Source organism: Colobus angolensis, unplaced genomic scaffold (genome assembly GCF_000951035.1).
Source record: "Colobus angolensis palliatus isolate OR3802 unplaced genomic scaffold, Cang.pa_1.0 Scaffold81, whole genome shotgun sequence".
NCBI lineage: Eukaryota > Metazoa > Chordata > Mammalia > Primates > Cercopithecidae > Colobus > Colobus angolensis.
The window spans coordinates 3,587,248-3,608,185 of NW_012121932.1; the positions used below are offsets into that span (position 1 = coordinate 3,587,248).

A 20,938-nucleotide genomic window follows, 5' to 3' on the forward strand; every position below is an offset into this window, starting at 1 on the left:
ACTGAAGAATGCAGTTAACATATTTCAAGTTTTTTGTTCTTTTTTTCAGAAGTTAGATGATGAATATTTAATAATATTGCTTTTTCATTATGCTAGGAGAAAGAGGCTGCGGCTATGATCATGTCATTGCACTCCAGCCTGGGTGACACAGCAAGATGCCGTCTCAAAAAAAAAAAAAAAAGGAATATAAAGTCGACAAACTGCAGAATGCAGTTAACATATTTCAAGTTTTTTGTTCTTTTTTTCAGAAGTTAGATGATGAATATTTAATAATATTGCTTTTTCATTATGCTATGACTTAGCAAACAAACAATGCTTCTATACTGGTATTTTGGTCTGCTTTTAGAGACATATTTTATTCACAAGGCCTATCATTCCTCTAGAACAACCCATTCTACATATAGTCTATATGTACATTTCTATATTAGACAGTATGCTGCCTAGGTTTGAAGCTATCATTTGTTTTTAAATATCATGAGTCATGTTCTCAATTATGATCAGACATTTATAAACTACTTAGGGCACATCAGCTCTTTCCACTAAAGAAAAACAAGTATTCCCCATGGAACTGTGCACTATGAATTCAGGTAGACCAAGATCTGTACTTAAAAACTCTCTGGTAATATAGTTAAAACTCCAAATCCAGCTCCATCTCTTTGCTTTCGAGAATATTTGAAAATTATATTCCAGAACAAATCAAGTAAAATATTGGATAAATCATTTCTAAGTCAGATTCAGAGCATCATAGCTTCTAAAAGCAACAGCTTTTGAAAATCAATTCACACACACACACACACACACACAAAACTGTTATACAGAGAAAAGACTCACATACAGATCTTCTTCTAAAATCTTAGAGTATGAAATCATTTCAAAATGTAAAGCTTGAAATCTGGCTTGCTCTGAAATCTTAATGTGCTGTTAAGACAATAAGTATGACAAAAACCTTGTTGAAAACAAAATTCATAATAATACCTCCCACTAATGGTGATTTCGTCCACCGCATAATATCTGTGTCTGAAGTTGACAGCAGTCTCAGTTGTATAGTACTGCCCATGAAAATGAAACCTTATTTGTGTGGCTTTTACGAACTCTTGAAGAGATGGGGTATTATAGAAGTCATTGTATCCAGGACGATAATTTGGTCCAGGTGTCAGGATGCTAAATGTGACATTGCCACGGGAATATGGAGTAAAACTGTTAATGAAAGAAATTCGATGTCATGAAAATCTATTCACATTTTTGGCAAAACAGAAATCAAAATATTGAGAAATTACTACACAGTATCACTAAAAACTTAAATTCTTCATTCTAGTAAAAGTATATTCCATACACTTCACATGCAAACAATACAGGATTATAATTGAAAGCCACACTAAGACAGTTCCTTGAAAACATAATGAAAATTCCATTAACATAGATAACTTGCTAAACAATCTGAAAATCAGATTGTGAAACACCAGTGAGATTGAAATAAGAGTTACTCTAATGTGTTTTACAAGAACTTTAAAGATAGTTTCAAACCCAATTTAGGGATAAGACTTAGGAGAATCTGCCTCAAGGAAGCTGGTGGTGAAGGGAAGTCTCTACTAGTCTAGAGAGCTAGCTTACTTGTACATTATGACTAACCAATCAATCTATTAAATTAATTATTTAAAAATATTCATACTTGGAAAGCTGAAGACAGTTGACAGAATCAGGTTTCTCCAAATCTCCATTGTTTTTCATTCCAAAAGCACCACAATTTCTGGCAAAATATTGCCAGTCCTCCCAATCTAAGCTGTTTTCCTTCTTCCTTTGAATCCTTATTTCCGTTGGTTGTGGACTAAAGAACTGAATGATAATATAAAACACCTGAAAATGGAAAGTTAGTTAATGTAATTGAAGTTTTAAGTGTAACTCATCAGTGTGTATCAAACCATGGAAATGTTAGATTCAAATATATTGGTTCACTTTGTCATTATTATAATTATCAAATATGTATCAGACATTCAGAAACTTCATAGCCCTCTGGTAAAAGCAGCACATTGTATAATTGTATATCTGTTCATTTTCTCAAGGATTTTATAAATCAACAGGCAAATAAAGACAAAACAAAGAACATTACATCCATGAAATAAATGTCATATATAGTCTTCTTAAGTAATTTAGAAAAAGCACCTTAGTTTGTATTACTTTTTGCTACTTAATAAAAAGAACTTAGTTTCAACATTTCATAAATATCATTTTGATACAAATCTCAAACATAAGGCCCTATATGTTGTCTTTTAGATATTTTTATTGTATACATTATAATACACTACTTTGTTGAGGTAATGTTCAATTGCCTAGTTCAGTTTTCACCTTTTAGTGAGTTGAATTGTGTTCGCAAATAGATATGTCCAAGTACTACTGTCCAAACCAGTAAATGTGACTTTATTTGTAAATAGGGTCTTTGCAGTATAATTAAGGATGTCAATATTAGATCATCCTGGGTTTAATAGGGTGGGCCTTATATAAGATAAAGAAAAGGGATAATTGATGCTCACAGAGAAACAAGGAAGGACACCATGTGAAAATGGAGGCAGAGATTGAAGTTGTGGTGCCACAAGTCAAGTAACACCAAGGGCCACCGGGAGCTGCAAATGGCAAGGAGAGATCCTTCTCTGGAACCTTTGAAGGGAGTGTAGCCCTTCCAACATGTTGATTTCATATTTCTGGTGTCCAGAACTGTTAGGGAATACATTTCTGTTGTTTTAAGACATGAAGTTTGTGGGCATTTGTCGCAACAACCACAGGAAATTAATGTACACCTTATTATTTCTAATTACCTGATACTGTCCATTTTCCAAGTCAACTGAAATAGTCACTCCTTGATTAAGTTGTGTAACGTTTGTAAACACATTTGAAACCCATGAAGTACCAACATCATTATCATTGACAAAAGAGAGAGGATGGGCTTCAGGATTCAACCGTGACACTCTATTATCAGCTGTGTCTCCTGCATCATTAGGAATGCAGTACCGCTGTGCCAAAGAGTGGACCCGCGGGTGGCTGCCAGGACAACGGCAATGTGATTGGGCATGCAATCTGAGAAGATCTCCAGAAAAAACTTCCAGAATCTCTCTGTGGGAGTCAAGAGGGAGACTGTAAGGACAAAGAGCTTAACAGTAATAGAACTTCTAAGAGGTGTTACAAATGAATGTCACTCATTTAGTGCTTTCATGAGTATCCATTTAGCTTTAATAATTCTGTGCATGAAACATAAAATACAGCTTATCTTTGGCCAAATAAACAAATTCATTATCATAAATGTATATCAAAACCAGCACATTTTAATATTAACTTTTTATTTATATCAGGAAGCATGCATATGCCCTTGTCTGATTATTAAGATACTTAAATAAATACCACAATATTTTACTGTGTCTATTTGTGATAAAATAGAAAGGTCATATTTACTTAGGTTGCTAAACTAACTACTGAGAGTGAACAATAATATATGGAAAATAATGAGAGTTACAGATAATGTTTTCAGTTCATCCATGGGAAAGAAGTACAAAAGCAAGTATCATTTTGTCTGTTTCTGTTTTAAGTGAAGGACTGAGGCCAAGGCCATTTGTCAGTGGTTTCCTGTGACTCATCAGTACAGATCCTGACATCCTGTAATGCTTCAGTGGCTTCAGATCATATGGCGGCTGCCAACAGTCAAAGAAGAATGCCAATTCCAGGTAGATATATTTAATTTTTCCATTAAGGGCAATATACTTGCTCTAGACCAGAATTAGTCATTCTATTTATAGGCATTCTTCCACATAGCACCTTCCCAGACATTTCAGGTAGGCCAAAATTAGTAACCAAGGTCTTACCAGAGAAACCAGGCTCTTCTTCTCAGACCCCAGTGGAGCAATGAAGGAGTCAGGCGGCTTTTCCATTCATTAAATCACATGAAGTCATACCTTCTTTAAATCTCATCAATACTTTTCAACTGATATCAAGTTTTGAATGGGACCAAAAGCCACCAGTATAGAATCCAGTATAAAATCTTTCACTCCCAAGGAAAAACTTTATTCCCAAAGAATTACGACAACCTTGGCCTTCAGCATTTTAGACAAAGGTGATCTAAAATATAGTAAGGCTGTTGGCAGTAAATACACCTAACATTGTGTTCCAGGGCTATGTCACCCTTTATTGAGGCATACCTTGATTATATAGACTGGTAAGAAAGAATGTTTATATTGTTTATAATCTGCCATGGACTAAGAGCCACAGCAAAAGCAATGCTTCTAAATTTACAAGAACTAGTCTTCTCATTTGGAAACCCACTACACAAACATCTGCCTTGAAGAAATATGAATGAACATTCTTCTTTTTGATTTTTAATAGAAATAAATAAGACCAACTCATCCATACAATATACTATTATACCATGATATCATAAGCTGAAGAAGAAAGTTCAAAGGCATCCTAAGCAGAATTTCACTTAAATTTTTTAAAATTATATGTGCCTTTAAGATGCCCTAAGAAAGATTTCCGATCTACTCTCCAGATAAGGAAATAACATTAAAGCTAGCCTGAGTCTATATAATTCTTTGTTCACTGAAAATAGAAAAATATATCACAATACTTCAAATGCTCATTCTTCTTGTCTCCAAGTCTAATAGACCAGTCTCTTGAGAATTTCCCATATATCAAAATAATTAATCATGTTTATTGTTCTACATTCTCTAGTAGGTATAATGTCAACAAACCAATTATAAAAAGGCAGATATAGAAGTTTCTCAATTATTATTAATAGAAACTACTTCATATAGAAAATTTAAACAATGTATCACAAATTTTATAAAATGTTCAAATATCAAGTTTTCTTACAGAAAATCCTTAGGAAAAAATGTGATCAATTTCATATTACAAGGAGTTCCCCAAGAGTAGCACTAGTGAATAACAACCATAGACTAAGCCAAAGCAAACACTATAAACATTAATTAGGTGAAGTTTGCCAAATGCTATAAAGATAAAAAATAGTATAATCTACATGGTATTCTTATTTAAGTGAATTCAGCATTTATCCTTATGGTTCTTGAAGTTTAGAATGCAACATCTGCTTACCTGTTTGTAAGTGCCACTTGGTACAATCGAAAATCTTGCATTCTTCCGACAAACTGCTCTAAACCTGCAAATACATACACGTAGATAATATAAGAAGTCTCTGTTTACCAAGCAATACCTGACAAGTATTTAAGTGATATTCCTTTGAAGATGTTAAGGTTAGAAAGATATTTATGTCACTGCCCTTAGAAACATTTACAGATCTATCTCTAGTTTGCTAATTCCACATGAATAATAAAAATAATCATAGTTATCTCCATGGACATTGTAGGACTTAAGTCAAAGTGATTACTTTGGTCAACTTATTTATTGATCAAACTCATGGCTTTCACCAGAAGTCCCTTCCCAAGTCAGATTTCTCTCTAGTTTATAAATCCATAAATATATTATCTCATCAGCCCTAAATTTGATTGTCATCTGCTTCTGATTGCGATTTCCAGAGTATTTGCAGTGCCAAAAGGAAGATTTCTAACTCTCACATCCCACCTGTTCTAGCTCCAAGCTCCAGGCTGTTTGGGTCCTCTCTAAAGTTAAATTAATGTCTGTTCTAGAAAATCTCCAAAAGAGGACTCATTGAAGACTTCCTACTTGTGGGTTCTGTGTCATTCACATATGTCAATCGTATCACAGTTCACTCTCAAAATTTTATTGCCTCAGGAAAATTCTTCTAAGAAAACCAGGTTCAAAGACCAATCTACTTTGAATTAGGTGACGTTTCAAGGCAAATGTAGCTATCAACCTTAATCCACATGGTATTATTTTATTTGTTTGGCAAATATTTATTCAGAACTTACTAAGACAAATAAGCCCAAGAGAGTAGGGACAGAATGAAATAGAAAAACTACCAACTCTCAGTTTTATCTGTTATATTTTTAATAACAAAATTTATTTCAATAATTGTTTATTTCAATAGATTTTTTTTTAAATTGGAGCAATTTTAATTCATCAAATGACCATTTTCCCAATGTGTTTTTTATTTTAACTATTCAGTTTTTGCTCTGTCTTGATAAAGTTTTAAAGAATGTTTGATTTATGTTTTCTGCTGCTCCTTGGTGGTTGCTTGGAGGAAACTGGGACAGAGTGAGGACATGGCTGATGAATAAAACATGGAGAGGAGAATTAGCACACAAAATAGACTGAGATAGTGATCTTAGAAAGAAACTCACAAGCAAAGTGTGAGACCCAGGAACCTAAAAAGAGTATGTGTCTGTGTGTGAGTGTGTGTATGCATATATTTGTGTATATTCATATATTTACATGTTATATTTATATTAAATAATATATTTGAGAAAATAACCAAAATATTACATATAAAAATATTTTTTCATTAGCATATTCTCTATTAATATATTCTAAGAAAAATACACTTATAGGCTCTCCCTTTCTACCCATTAGTCTCAGTCTTCCACACACCCCATGAGTGAGGCCCATAAGAAGATGTGCTCTAGGCAGCTTCCTGCTGTGACTTTCCCATAGGGAGAGTTTCTCTACTTTATCTGTCCTAAAACAGGCAACTGGCACAAGCGCAAAGAATTGTTCTTCCAAGTGGTGTTACAAAGACAAAACAAAATCTACTAAAACTTTGCAGAAATCTTTACAAGATTTCCAAAACAGATTGTTCTAAAAATTAAAATTAATTACAAGAAATAAGAAAACATGGTAAAATATTCTTTCAGTTAATTGGCCATCCAGGCAACATGATTTATGATCAATTGACCTAGATCCAGGATCTGAAGTTAAACAAAGTAGGGAATGGTAGAAGGATGGACATGTCATTCTTAGAAGAAAGATGACAAGAATAAATGCAAATACAGCAAAGCCATTATGTGCCTATGCTTTTGTTTGGGGAGTAGGAAAGACAAATAGGAAAGTCACTCCTTACAGCATAAATTTTCTTTGTGAGGTAAGAGATAGTATTGTCTGCCAAGAATAAAGGAAGCTGGGCCCGTGTTCTGTTTGTTCTTTACCTTCACCTATCCCTAACCGTGCTCAGTTCTTCCTCTCCTAGTATCCTTTACACCCCACACTGCTAATCTACAACATGAGTTTTTAATGCCCCACAACCTTCAAGCTCTCTTAGTCCTAAGGTCGCAATTTTACCTCTGCTTCCAATTTTTCTGCCTCATACAGCCCTTAATGTCTCAGCTTTGAAATACTCCCTGTAGGGAACTTTCTGTGTCCCACTATAGTCCTAGGCATTCTCTTTCTGGGAGAAGTCACCCAGTTGGCGGCACTTTTGCATGGCGGTCCTAGAAAACTGACAGTCTTCATTTCTATTTTTGTCAACATAATGAGCTATCAAGGAGAAAAAAAATTACCTGTATTTCCTGTTATCCAATTTGCTTTCTCAGGATAAAATATTATCTAAAATGTTTTATATAGAACCTTTAGGGAAATGTTTTATCTCAAAGAACCCAGATCATAACAAACAGGGGCTAGCCATTCATAATTCTGAAAGACTTACTATGACTGAAAGAGAGCAAAACTGATGAACACTGTGATATTGCTAAGCCTGAACCACGGCTTTAAATGTCAGGGTAGCTTCATTCTTTTACGTATTGATTCATTCACAAATATTTATTGGAAGCCTATTATGTGCCAGCACTTTCATGAGTGCCAAAGGTACAATCAGTTAACAACAACAACAAAATACTGTTGCTTTTATGGAGCTTGCATTCACGTAGATAAACATAATGAATGAGTAATTCATATAGTATACTGGAATGCTATATATTTTATGAAAAACAGAAGGATTAGAGCAGGTTGGAGTGCATGGCTAGATTTTCGTGGGGATATTATGTTCAAGAGAGGCCTCATTGAGAATGTGGCATTGACAGGGGAATGGGAATGAGTCATACGTATATCTAGGGGTAAAATGTTCCAGGCAGGCATTAATAAGCACATAGACCTCTAAATCAGTATGCTTGGCATGTTAGAGGAGGTGCAAGGAGCTAGCATCCTGGAGCAGAATCAAAGAGGGGAGGTTATTAGAAGGTTAGATCAGACAAGTAGTTGGCTGGGGAAGAGGGAGGATGGAGGTACAAATTGTTATACATACAAAGTCTTATAGCCTATTGTAAGAAATTTGATTTCAGTCTGGGTAAAATAGGAAGCCATTGGAGGGTTTCAAGAAGAGGAGTGATGTGATCTCAGGATTATTCAAAAGTTCTGAGACTAGAATATAGGAAGACAAGAGCAGAAGCCAAGGGGCCAGTTAGGCGGATATTACAGTCATATGTGTGAAAAATGTTGGCAGTCAGACCAGGGTATTAGAAGTGGAGGTGTACCTTTCATGCTGATAAATTAGAATTCACTCCCTATATTTTAATAATAGCTAAAGGGAAGCTCTGCTGCAGAGGAATAATGAAATCTATTTTATTATCTATAAAATAAAGGGGCTGGGTTTTATAACCTTTTAAAACCATTTTAGTTTTAAATTTTGGAGTTTGCAATCATATCCATTGCTAAAGAATTCATATTTGAAGAAATTCTTCTTAAATAAGAGTTACAGCAAGTTTTCTAAAGACCTGGAGTTAATGTGAATCATCCATCCCAAATAAGAGAATTACGATTTGAAGTGAGAATGCTATCAAATATCTCAAGGACAGTCATAGAAATAAATTTTACTTATTCCTTTGCTACTTGCCAATTTTTTAACAACAGATATTCATTGGAATAAACATTCCATAAAAATTCTTCTTTGAAAAATATTCATATAGCAAAGATATGTCTAAATTATATAAATTGATCAAGGAAATAGACATGACTCATACAGGAAAGACCTCATAGTTGTCTAGTCAGAAAATAGACAGGTGATGACTGGAGAGAAGTTGTTATGCATTACAACTGGGTGGCACAACAAAATTAGTAAAATGGGAAAACTGACTAAGTAATCCAACATTTAATCAGGGTAAAAACAGACAATAAGGCTAAGTAAACAAATGTCACAACAATCAGAAGGAAAGAAATAAATTCTCTATTTGCAGATAGCATAATTGTCTACTCAGAAATTTTCCATGAATGTACATAAAAGCTATTAGAAATAACAAGTGAATTGGTTAATTTTGTTTGATAGAAGTTAAATACATAATAATTTAATTTCTATATACTAGTGAGTAACCAATGGAAATCAAAACTTTTAAATACTATTTTTATTAGCACTAAAAATGTGAAACATTAGTTATAAATCTAATAAGTTATGGCAACGTATGTAGGTAAATACTATTTTAAAAAACTATTAAAAAAAGACATTGAGGAAGCGAATAAAAGGACATCAGCAATGGCAGAGTGAAAACAGTGGCAGATTCTGTCTGCCATAAAAGCAATGGGAACACTGGCAAAGAATATCACATCAACTTATTGAGAATTCTGGAAATAAACCAAAGACTTGCAACAACGTGGAGAGTTTTTATTTTTTAAGTGGCTGAATATTGATAAGAACAACATGTTCTATGGCATCTTAGCTTTCCTATTCCCATACTCCTCTCTGCCACTCACTGGGAGCCTTGAAAATGAACAGTTTGCAATCAGGGTAAAAATCAGCAATCTAGTTACCACTAGAGGATCAGAATGGGAGTAGAGTTTTTTCAAAGCTCTATCCTCAGATGATTGTCATTATTCGATCTGCCTGGAAGTACCATGGAAAGCCCCACTAGTAAGGCTTGAATTGACTCAGAGTTCATCTACTGGAAATGGCATTTACTCTATTTGTTTAAAACAATTATTTGTTAAAAATAATCAGTGGCAACTGCTTAACATTGCAGTTGACCCAGGCAGCAACAACAGTCAGAAGAAACATCAAACAATCCAAAATAATTAAAAGGAGAAGACATGAAACATCATGTCCATAGGGGCTTTGCAAATCATTAAAAGAGAAAAAAGACATAGAAAACTTTTAAATGAAAAATTCACTAGAGGAGCTCACTAGCAGATCTAAATGATCAGAAGGAAGAATTAGGAAACTTGAATACAGGTCAATTGAGATTATTCAGTGTGAGCAATAGAAAGAGAAAGAATGTTGAGAAATTAACAGAGCCCCAGAAAGCTGTGGGACACCATCAAGAGTACCAACATAGGCATAATGGGAGTTTCAGAAAAGAGGTAAAAGGACAGAAAGAATATTTAGAGAAATAATTACTAAAAACTTCCCAAATTTGAAGAAAACTATTAATCTACACATCCAAGAAGCTCAATGATCTGCAAGTGGGATAAATTCAAAGAGATTCACACCCTAAGCACATTAAAAATCAAACTGTTGAAAGACAAAGACAAAGAGAAAATCTTGAAAGCAGCAAGTGAGAAAAGACCATCTCCTACATGGGATGTTCAATAATATTAACCACAGATTTCTTGTGAAGAAACCATGGCATCCAGAAGGGAGTGAAATGACATTTAAAGTCCTAAAAAAACTGTGCACCAAAAAATGTTTTTTTCCAGCAAAACTCTCCTTCAAAAATGCATGATAAATTGACATTCCCAGATAAAGAAATATTGTGAGGTTTTATCACTATCAGACTTGCTCTACAAGAAATACCAAAAGAAGTCCTTCTGGCTGATATGATAGGATATTAGAGAGTAATGCAATCTGAATGAAGAAATAAAGAGTACCTGTAAAGGTAATAAATTAGGTAAATATTTAAAAAGAATATAAATGAATTTTTACTGTAATTATTTTTCTCTCTCACATTTGTTTTAAAAGACAACTATAATTTATAAAGCAATAATTATATATCTGTATTGATGGGCATCCAATATAAAAATCTCCATAGACAATAACAGCACAAAAGAAAGCAGAGGGAACAAAAATTATGTAGATGTAAAATTTTGTATACTCTTAAAATTAAGTTGGTATTAATTTGAATTAGATTTTTATGAATTAAGATGCTAATGATAACATCCTGGGCAACAAACATAGTAGAATAAATGACAAGGGTATTAAATTATACACTAGAAAGTAACTTTTTAACTCAAAGAAGACAGTGATAGAAGAATAGAGAAACTTAGAAGACATAAATCATATTTTAAAAAACCAACAGCAAAGTGACATTGTAACTACCTTATCAGTCACTGTGCTAAATGTACATGGTTTAAGCACTTCAATCAAAAAGTAGATATTTACGAAATGGAAAAACAAACAAACATGACCCCCTATAGGAGTTCTGCAAGAGACAAACCCTACATTTGAGGAAACAAGTAGATTGAATGTTACAGAATGAAAGGAAAGATACACCATGCAAACAATAAACAAAAAAGAGCTTGAGCTCCTGTGCTAACATCAGACAAAATAGACTTTAGACAAAATTGTTAGTAGAGACAAGGATGTTTTAAGATATCAATCTATCAGGAAAGTAGAACAATTATAATCACGTATGTGTCTAACAACAGTAAAAATGACAAATTTAAAGATTTAAAGAGAAAAATTCACAATTAACAACAATAGTGGAGACTTCAATATCCTACTTTCAGTCATGGAGAGAGCAACTACACAGAATATAAACAGAAATGGAAGACCTGAATGACTTTATAAACCAATTGGACTTAACAGACATCCACAGAACACTCCACCCAACAAAAACAGAATAAAAATTCTTCTCAAGTTCATGCGGTACATTCTCCAGGATAGATTATTTATTAAGCCATGAAACAAGTCTCAATAAATTTAAAGTCACTGAGATTATGCAAAGCATATTCTTGGATCATAATAGAAAAAATGAGAATCACTAACAGAAGGAAATTTGTAAAATTAACGAATGTGTGAAAATTAACCCATTCCTAATAATTAATGATAAGAGAAGAAATTACAAAAAGATTTAAAAATCCTTTGAGATTAATGGAAGTGAACATGCAATGTATCACACTTTATGGGATTTAAGTAGTGTTTAAAGTGATATTTAGAGCTGTAAACACTTATATTTAAAGAGAAATTTATTAAATCAATAACCTAACCTTCTACCTTAAGAAACTAGAAAAAGAAAAGCAAACTCATCCTAAAGCTAGCAGAAGAAAGGAAATTATAAAATTGGAGGAGGCAAATAAAATAGAGAATAGAAAAACAATAAGAAAATCAACAAAAGTTGATAGTTAGAAATTATCAACAAATTTGACAAACATTCAACTAAAGTAGCCAAGAAAAGAGAAGACTCAAATGATTAAAATCTTGAATAAAAAAAGGGAAATTAGAACTGACTTTGCAGACACAAAAAAAGGATCATAAGGGATCCTATGAACAACTGTATGACAAAAATTAGACAGCCTAGATAAAATAGACAAATTCCAAGAAACACACAAACTATATAAACTGTCTTAAGAAGAAATTAGCAATCTGAATAATCTATACCACGTAAAGAGATCAAATTAGTAATTTTTAAAAACTTTCCACAAAGAAAAGCCTAGGACCAGATGCCTTCATTGGCAAATTCTACCAAACATTTAAAGAAGTAGCACCATTACTTCATAAGCCCTTCCAAAAAATATAAGAGGAAGAAACACTCTCCAAATTATTCTATGAAACCAGTATTACCCTAATACCAAAAACATCAAAGACATCAAAAGAAAACTATAGGCCAATATGCCTTATGAATACAGATGCAAAAGTCTTCAACAAAATTCTAGTGAACCAAATACAGTACTAACAAAAAGGATTATACATCATGTGGAAGTGGAATTATCACAAGGATGCAAGGCTGGTTCAATGTACAAAAATTAAGTAATACACAAACTTGGAAAAATAAAGGACAAAAACCACCTGATCATCTCAATAGATACATTGTCAAACTTCAACACTTCATGATAAAATTTTTAAAAAGCAACCAACTAAAAAAGAAGGCTACTTCCTTGTCTAATAAAGGGTATCTGTGAAAAACCAACAGCTAACATATATTTAATGGTGAAAAACTGCTTTTTCCCTCAGATCATGAACAAGATAACAATGCCCACTTTTGCCACTTCTAGTCAACATCTTTCTGTAGTTACCAGACAGGGCAAATAGGCAAGCGAAAGAAATAAATATTTCCATATTGAAAAAGTAGAAGTAAAACTATCTATTGTACGTAGAAAACTCTAAGAAATCTACTAAAATCTATTCTGAATTATAAATGAGTTCAGCAAAGTTGCAAGGTACAATATCAATATATAAAAATCAATTGCACACCTACTATAGTAGCAATGAAAAAGCTGATAATAAAATCATATACGGTCTGCTGTATTTTAACAAAGTAGCAAAGAAAATTAAATGGAAAAAGAATAATTTTTTTTTCCAAGAAAGGTCCTGAAATATTAGATACCTTATTTTTTTAAGTACCTCAATCCATATCATATACCTTATGTAAAAGTTTAACCCAATATGGATGATAGAACTAACCTAAAACTATAATACAGCTAGAAAAAATTATGGGAAACTTTATGACCTTGACTTGTGCAAAAATTTCTTTGACAAACAACAAAAACAATATCATACAAGAAGAAATACAATTGTTGTAGCACTGGATTGGATAACCTTGACAAATTTCTTTAGGAAAGACCTTGATGAATTGATTCAGATTTCCTTAGGAACAAGGTAGAAGTTGAAAGAACTGAATAGTCTGTGGGCATCAAATGTCTACAATTCACAGTCACAAGTAAGAGCTACCAGAAATATTAGAACAAAGAAATGCCCAGAAATAGCAGCCAGAGACAGATCTTAGGATATACATCTAAGTACTCTTCACCCTTATGTATTTTAGGGGAAAAGTGTTTTAAAATATCTTGATATTAATGATGACAATGACAGCTCATAACTATTGCATACTGAGTAGCAGGCCCTGTTCCAAGTGCTTTATGTATATTATTTTATTTAATCCTCATAAAAACACTATGGAAAGATATTCTTTTGACCCTAATTTTAAAGATGAGGCAACTGAAACACATAGATATTAAGAAATTTCCCAAGATAAAACAGGTCATAAATGAGAGAGTCAAAACATGTTCTCAAGGAGAGTCAGAGAAAGGAAAACCACAGGACCAATCTCACTTGGTACCATAGGCATGAAAATTATATCTCAACAAATTAAATCTGCCATGTCTTGAAAAATACAGCATACACAAATAGAAAACCCTAAACAATTAGGAATAGGTGGGAAACGTTTTAACATGATATGGCAAACATCTTATGTAAAGGAAAAAATGTAAAGCCATTTCCATTAAAGTAATGACAAGTTGGGGATGCTTGCTCTCACGGCTTTTTTTCAACATTGTTAACGGAATGTCTAGACCTCACAATCAGACAAAGAAAAGAAGTAAAATCCATAAGAATTAGAATGACATAAATATATTATTTGCAAATTACATGCTTTTCTACCTCAAAAATTCAAATAAATCTATAGTCAAATACTCGAATTAATGTGTTCCAAAATGGTGTTGGAAATAAGAATGATATATAACAATTTATAATATTTCTTTATATCAGCAATAAATATAAAATGCAATTTGATAAAAGATACTATTTACAATAGCATCAAACCTTGAGATACCTAGAAATAAATTTTATATTTATCCCTTTTATTCTGTTATGAGTAGTTTGTTTATAGAAATTTATTAAAAGACATAAAAGAATATCTAAATAAATAGAATGATATACTATGATCATGGATGAAAATAAATCAGCATAACAATATAAATTCTCCCTAAGCTGTTGTATAAACTTAATTCAATTCCAATAAAACATCCCAATAAAGATTTTTATATAAACTGATCCTAAAATTCATTTGCAGGAGTAAGACTTGAGAACAGCTGAAGAAGGCTAGTAAGAAGGAATCCACTGCAAGATATCAAAAGTTAATCAAATGCTATAGCTTTTGGAAAGAAGTTAATCAAATTGACCTCTGAGACAAGATGTTAAACACACTACCATCAAATTGGAGCTTGAGATACAATAGAGGTGGCTTTAAAAATCAGTGAGGAAATAATGTGTGTTCAATAAAAATCAGTGGGACACGAATGTGCCAATGAAGATAAGTTAAAATTAAATCTCTGCCTAACACATTATACAAAAATTAATTTCAGGAAAAATAGAAGGCTATATCTATTATATCAACATTAAAAAAATTTCTTAAGATATAAAACTATATGAACCATAAAAAGTAACTGATATATTTGCCAATATTAAAATTTAAAACTCTTGTGTGACAGACCAAAAATACAAAAAATTTTAAAAGTCAAACCACTGAAGGAAATATTTTCACAATCAATATAATTAAAACATGTAAAATGCAGATTATAAGCATAACTTTTACTGACAAGGAAAAGATAATGCAATAGAAAATTTAACAAAAGATATACCAGAACAAGCAATTCACAGAGGTGAAAACTCAAATGCCAAATAAGCACGTTTCAATATTTTAACAGTTACTAAAGAAATTAAAATTAAAACAAAAATAAGGGAGTATTTTATACTCATAATTTTGGCAAAAATGTTGGAAAACAAAACATGTTGCTAACACAGGCAAATGGGTCTTTTACCTGTTGCCATGGGAAAGCAAACTGGTTCAACCACTTTAGATAACAGTTTGGCAGTATATCAAAGTGGAAGATAAGAATATGTAAGAAGCCTATGATACCTTTCACTGTGCTTTTTCTATGGAAATTCTCACTAATGCACACAAGGAGACAGATGAAATATTAATTGCAAACTTCTATAAGTTATATAAAGAGAAAAGCTAACTCTCCACTTGGAAACAAATACATAATCCATACTTTTTTTTTATAAAGTGGAATACTAATAGAGAAACTAAAGCAAATGAACAAAATATCAAAATGGGTAATTCTCAAAAAAAAATTTTATGAAAAAGGCAAGTTAAGATATACTATATATTTTTATATACGTGTGTATACATATATGAGCACTTACATAAATACTAACATCATAAAGATAATAGCATATATTATATTATTTTGAGATACTTACATATTGAACTATTTGAAATAGCTAATGCTTGATCATTTTTAATCTATAAGAATGGCAACTGTATATTTTTCAATCTAATAATAAAAGTATAAGAACACACATGATAATGATAAATGTATATGCAGAATGTGGGAGGAAGCTGTTAATGAATTCTTTAAGTTTAAACATACTTTGAAATTTCAAAACCATAAATGTCTACTACCTGAAAAAATCACTGATATTTTAAAAAGTTATTAGTAAACACTCCTCAGCAAATGCAAAATAACTGAAATCATAACAGTTTCTCAGACCACAATGCAATCAAACTAGAATTAAGATTAAAAAACTCACTCAAAACCACACAACTATGTGGAAATTGAACAACCTGCTCCTGAACAACTCCTGGGTAAATAATGAAATTAAAGCAGACATTAAGAAATTCTTTGAAACTAATGAGAACAAAGAAACAACATACAAGACTCTCTGGAACACAGCTAAAGCAGTGTTAAGAGGGAAATTTATAGCACTAAATGCCCACATTAGAAAGCTAGAAAGATCTCAAATTGACACTCTAGCATCACAATTAAAAGAACTAGAGAAGCAAGAGCAAACAAACAAAAAAAATCTAGGAAAAGACAGGAAACAACTAAGATCAGAGAGACACAAAAAACCCTTCAAATAGTCAATGAATTCCAGAGCTGGTTTTTTTTTTTTTTTTAATTTGATAGACTGCTAGCTAGACTAATAAAGAAGAAAAGAGAGAGGAATCAAATAGGCACAATAAAAAATGATTAAGGGGATAACACCACTGACACCACAGAAATACAAACTATCATCAGAGAATAGTATAAATACCTCTATGCAAATAAACTAGAAAATCTAGAAGAAATGGATAAATTCCTGCACACATAAACCCTCCCAAGACTAAACTGGGAAAAAGTCAAATCCCTGAATAGACCAATAACGAGTCCTGAAATTGAGGCAATAATTAATAGCCTACCAACCAAAAAAGGCACTGGACTAGACAGATTCACAGCTGAATTCTACCAGAGGTACAAAGAGGAGCTGGTACCATTCCTTTCAAAACTATTCCAAACAATTGAAAGGAAGAATTCCTCCCTAACTCATTTTATGAGGCCAGCATCCTCCTGATACCAAAAACCTGGGAGAAACATGACAAGAAAAGAAAACTTCAGGCCAATATCCCTGATGAACATCGATTAGAAAATCCTCAATAAAATTCTGACAAACCGAATCCATCAGCCATCAAAAATTTTATCCACCACGACAAAGTTGGCTTCATCCCTGGGATGCAAGGGTGGTTCAACATACACAAATCAATAAACGTAATCTATCACATAAACAGAACCAATGACAAAAATTACATGATTATCTCAATAGATGTAGAAAAGGGCTTCAATGAAATTCAACACCCCCTCTTGTTAAAAACTTTCAATAATCTAGGTATTGATGGAACATATCTCAAAATAATAAGAGCTATTTATGACAAACCCACAGACAATATCATACTGAATGAGTAAAAGCTGGAAGCATTCCCTTTGAAAACTGGCACAAGACAAGGATCCCCTCTTTCATCATCACTATTCAACATAGTATTGGAAGTTCTAGCCAGGGCAATCAGGCAAGAGAAAGAAATAAAGGGTATTCAAACAGGAAGAGAGGAAGTCAAACTGCCTCTGTTTGCAGGTGACATGATTCTATATTTAGAAAATACCATTGTTTCAGCCCCCAAATTCCTTAAGCTGATAAACAACTTCAGCAAAGTCTCAGGATACAAAATCAGTGTGCAAAGATCACAAGCATTTCTATACACCAAAAATAGACAAGCAGAGAGCCAAATCATGAATGAACTCCCATTTACAATTGCTACAAAGAGAGTAAAATACCTAGGAATCCAGCTAACAAGGGACTTGAAGGAGCTCTTCAAGGAGAACTACAAATCCTTGCTCAAGGAAATAAGACAGGACATAAACAAATGGAAAAAATTCCATCGTCATGGATAGGAAGAATCAATAACATGAAAATGGCCATACTGTCAAAGTAATTTGTAGATTCAGTGCTATTCCCTTCAAACTACCATTGACTTTCTTCACAGAATTCGAAAAAAACTAATTTAAATTTCATATGGAAATAAAAAAGAGTCCATATAGCTAAAACAATCCTAAGTAAAAAGAACATAGCTGGAGACATCATGCTACCTGTCTTCAAACTATACCACAAGGCTACAGTAACCAAAACAGCATGGTACTGTTCCAAAACAGACATATAAAACAATGGAACAGGTCGGAGACCTCAGAAATAATACCACACTTCTACAACCATCTGATATTTGACAAGCTGGACAAAAGCAAGCAATGGGGAAAATATTCCCTATTTAATAAATGATGCTGGGAAAACTGGCTAGCCTTATGCAGAAAACTGAAACTGGACCCTTTCTTTACACCTTACACAAGAATTAACTCAAGATGGATTAAAGACTTAATTGTAAAATCCAAAACCATAAAAACCCTAGAAGAAAACCTAGGCGATACCATTCAGGACATAGACATAGGCAAAGATTTCATGTCAAAAATGCCAAAAGCAATTGCAACAAAAGCAGAAATTGCCAAGTGGGATCTAATTAAACTAAAGAGCTTCTGTATAACAGAAGAAACTATCATTAGGGTGAGCAGGCAACGTACAGAATGGGAGAAAATTTTCACAACCTATCCACCTGACAAAGGTCTAATATCCAGAATCTACAAGGAACTTAAACAAATGTGCAAGAAAAAAACAAACCACCCCATCAAAAAGTGGGCCAAGGATGTGAATGGACACTTCTCAAAAGAAGACATTAACGCAGCCAACAAACATTTTTTTAAAAAAGCTTAACATCACTGATCATTAGGGAAATGCAAATCAAAACCAGGAGATACTATCTCATTTCAGTCAGAGTGGCAGTTTTTAAAAAGTCAAGAAACAACAGATGCTAGTGAGACTGTGGAGAAATAGGAACACTTTTACACTGTTGGTGGGAATGTAAATTAGTTCAACCATTATGGAAGACAGTGTGGTGATTCCTCAAAGACCCAGAACCAGAAATACTATTTGACCTAGCAATTTATATACCCAAAGGAATATAAATTATTCACTAGAAAGATACACACACATGTAGGTTTACTGCAGCACGATTTACAATAGCAAAGACATAGAACCAACCCAAATTCTCATCAATGATAGACTGGATAAAGAGAATATGGTATATATACACCATGGAATACTATGCAGCCATAAAAAGGAGTGAGATCATGTCCTTTGCAGAAACTTTGATGAAGCTTGAAGCCATCATCCTTGGCAAACTAACACAGACACAGAAAACCAAACACCACATGTTCTCACTCATAAATGGGAGCTGAACGAAGAGAACACACAGATGAAGGGAGGGGAAAAATACACACCAGGGCCTGTCAGGCGTGGGGATGGGAGGGAGAGCATCAGTAAAAATAGTTAATTCACGTGGGGCTTAAAACCTAGAGACAGGTTGATAGGTGCAGCAAACCACCATAGCACACATATACTTATGTAACAAATTGTAAATTCTGCACAAGTATCCCAGAACTTCAAGTGAAATAATCTTTTTTGAGTTATTATAAATGCTAAACTCAATAAATGGAAATAGAAACAAATCAAGTTATTAAGACTAGCTGTGTCCTTGAAAACTAAAAAAAAAAAATTAAATTACAACTAGAAGTAAAGTAATAATTGGCATAGATGCTTATAAATAGATATAGCCACCCATTTATTATAAAGAACTAAAGATAATTTCTTGCTGAATTTTTAGAAAAGATTCTAATATGACATCAAAATGATAATCCTCATTATTTTCAATACAATAAAACTTAAAAGACTAGCTGGGCATGGTGGATCATGCCTGTGCTTTGGCTGGCCGAGATAGGAGGATTGCTTGAAACTGGACAACATAGGAAGAACACTCTCTACAAAAAAAAAAAATAATAATAATTGGCCAGGTATGGTGGTATGCACCTGTAGTGCCAGCTACTCAGGAGGCTATCACAGGAGGATTACTGGAGTGGAGTGCTACTGCACTCCAGCCTGGGCAACAGAGCAAGACCATATCTGAAAAAAAAAAAAAAAGACTGAGTATTTTGACAATGCCATTAGTAGATTCATATATGTAAAAAAAATTCTCAACGTGGTAGGTACAATAAAAACTATCAAAACTTAGGTAACAGCTTTTCATCATTTCTATTAAGAACTCAAATTGAAATTAAAATTAAAATTATGCATCCTGGGGTCAGGTTAATTATCTGATCTCTATTTACTTTAGTGTGACACTAAGAAGATTTTATTTTGAAAAAAAATGAAAATCAAATAATAAAAATCTAAGTTTTAAAATATGATGTGTCTAGAATGAAGAGCCAAAGCAGTTTATTTATTTTTTAATGCTCATTACAGTAAGGGTTTTATGCCAAAAAGTTACCATATGTTTTCTACTTATATTATCATTGTTGTTAAGATTTTTAGATATTGGGGGTACTGCTCTCCATGAGTAGCCTTTTTTTTAATACTTTAAGTTCTAGGGTACATATGCACAATGTGCAGTTTTGTTACATATGTATATATGTGCCATGTTGGTGTGCTGCACCCATTAACTCACCATTTACATTAGGTATATCTCCTAATGCTATCCCTTTCCCCTCCCCCCACCCCACAATAGGCCCCAGTATGTGATGTTCCCCTTCCTGTGTCCAAGTGATCTCATTGTTCAATTCCCACCTATGAGTGAGAACATGTGGCGTTTGGTTTTCTGTTCTTGTGATAGTTTGCTGAGAATGATGGTTTCCAGCTGCATCCATGTCCTTACAAAGGGCACGAACTCATCCTTTTTATGGCTGCATATATTCCATGGTG

At 33.1% G+C, this 20,938-nt stretch overlaps 1 protein-coding gene across 2 annotated transcripts in view; it reads right to left on the bottom strand.

Annotated features, from left to right (window-relative positions):
* Positions 1 to 20,938, bottom strand: part of USH2A (Usher syndrome 2A (autosomal recessive, mild)) — an 802,205-nt gene that overhangs the window by 696,846 nt on the left and 84,421 nt on the right. For both annotated transcript variants that reach the window (XM_011929421.1, XM_011929422.1), the window contains 4 exons: positions 5,089 to 5,152; positions 2,811 to 3,105; positions 1,670 to 1,854; positions 976 to 1,197 (listed from right to left, as the gene is read on the bottom strand). In XM_011929421.1, coding sequence (XP_011784811.1) covers positions 976 to 1,197; positions 1,670 to 1,854; positions 2,811 to 3,105; positions 5,089 to 5,152 — 766 coding nt within the window. The remainder of the gene's footprint in view (positions 1 to 975; positions 1,198 to 1,669; positions 1,855 to 2,810; positions 3,106 to 5,088; positions 5,153 to 20,938) is intronic.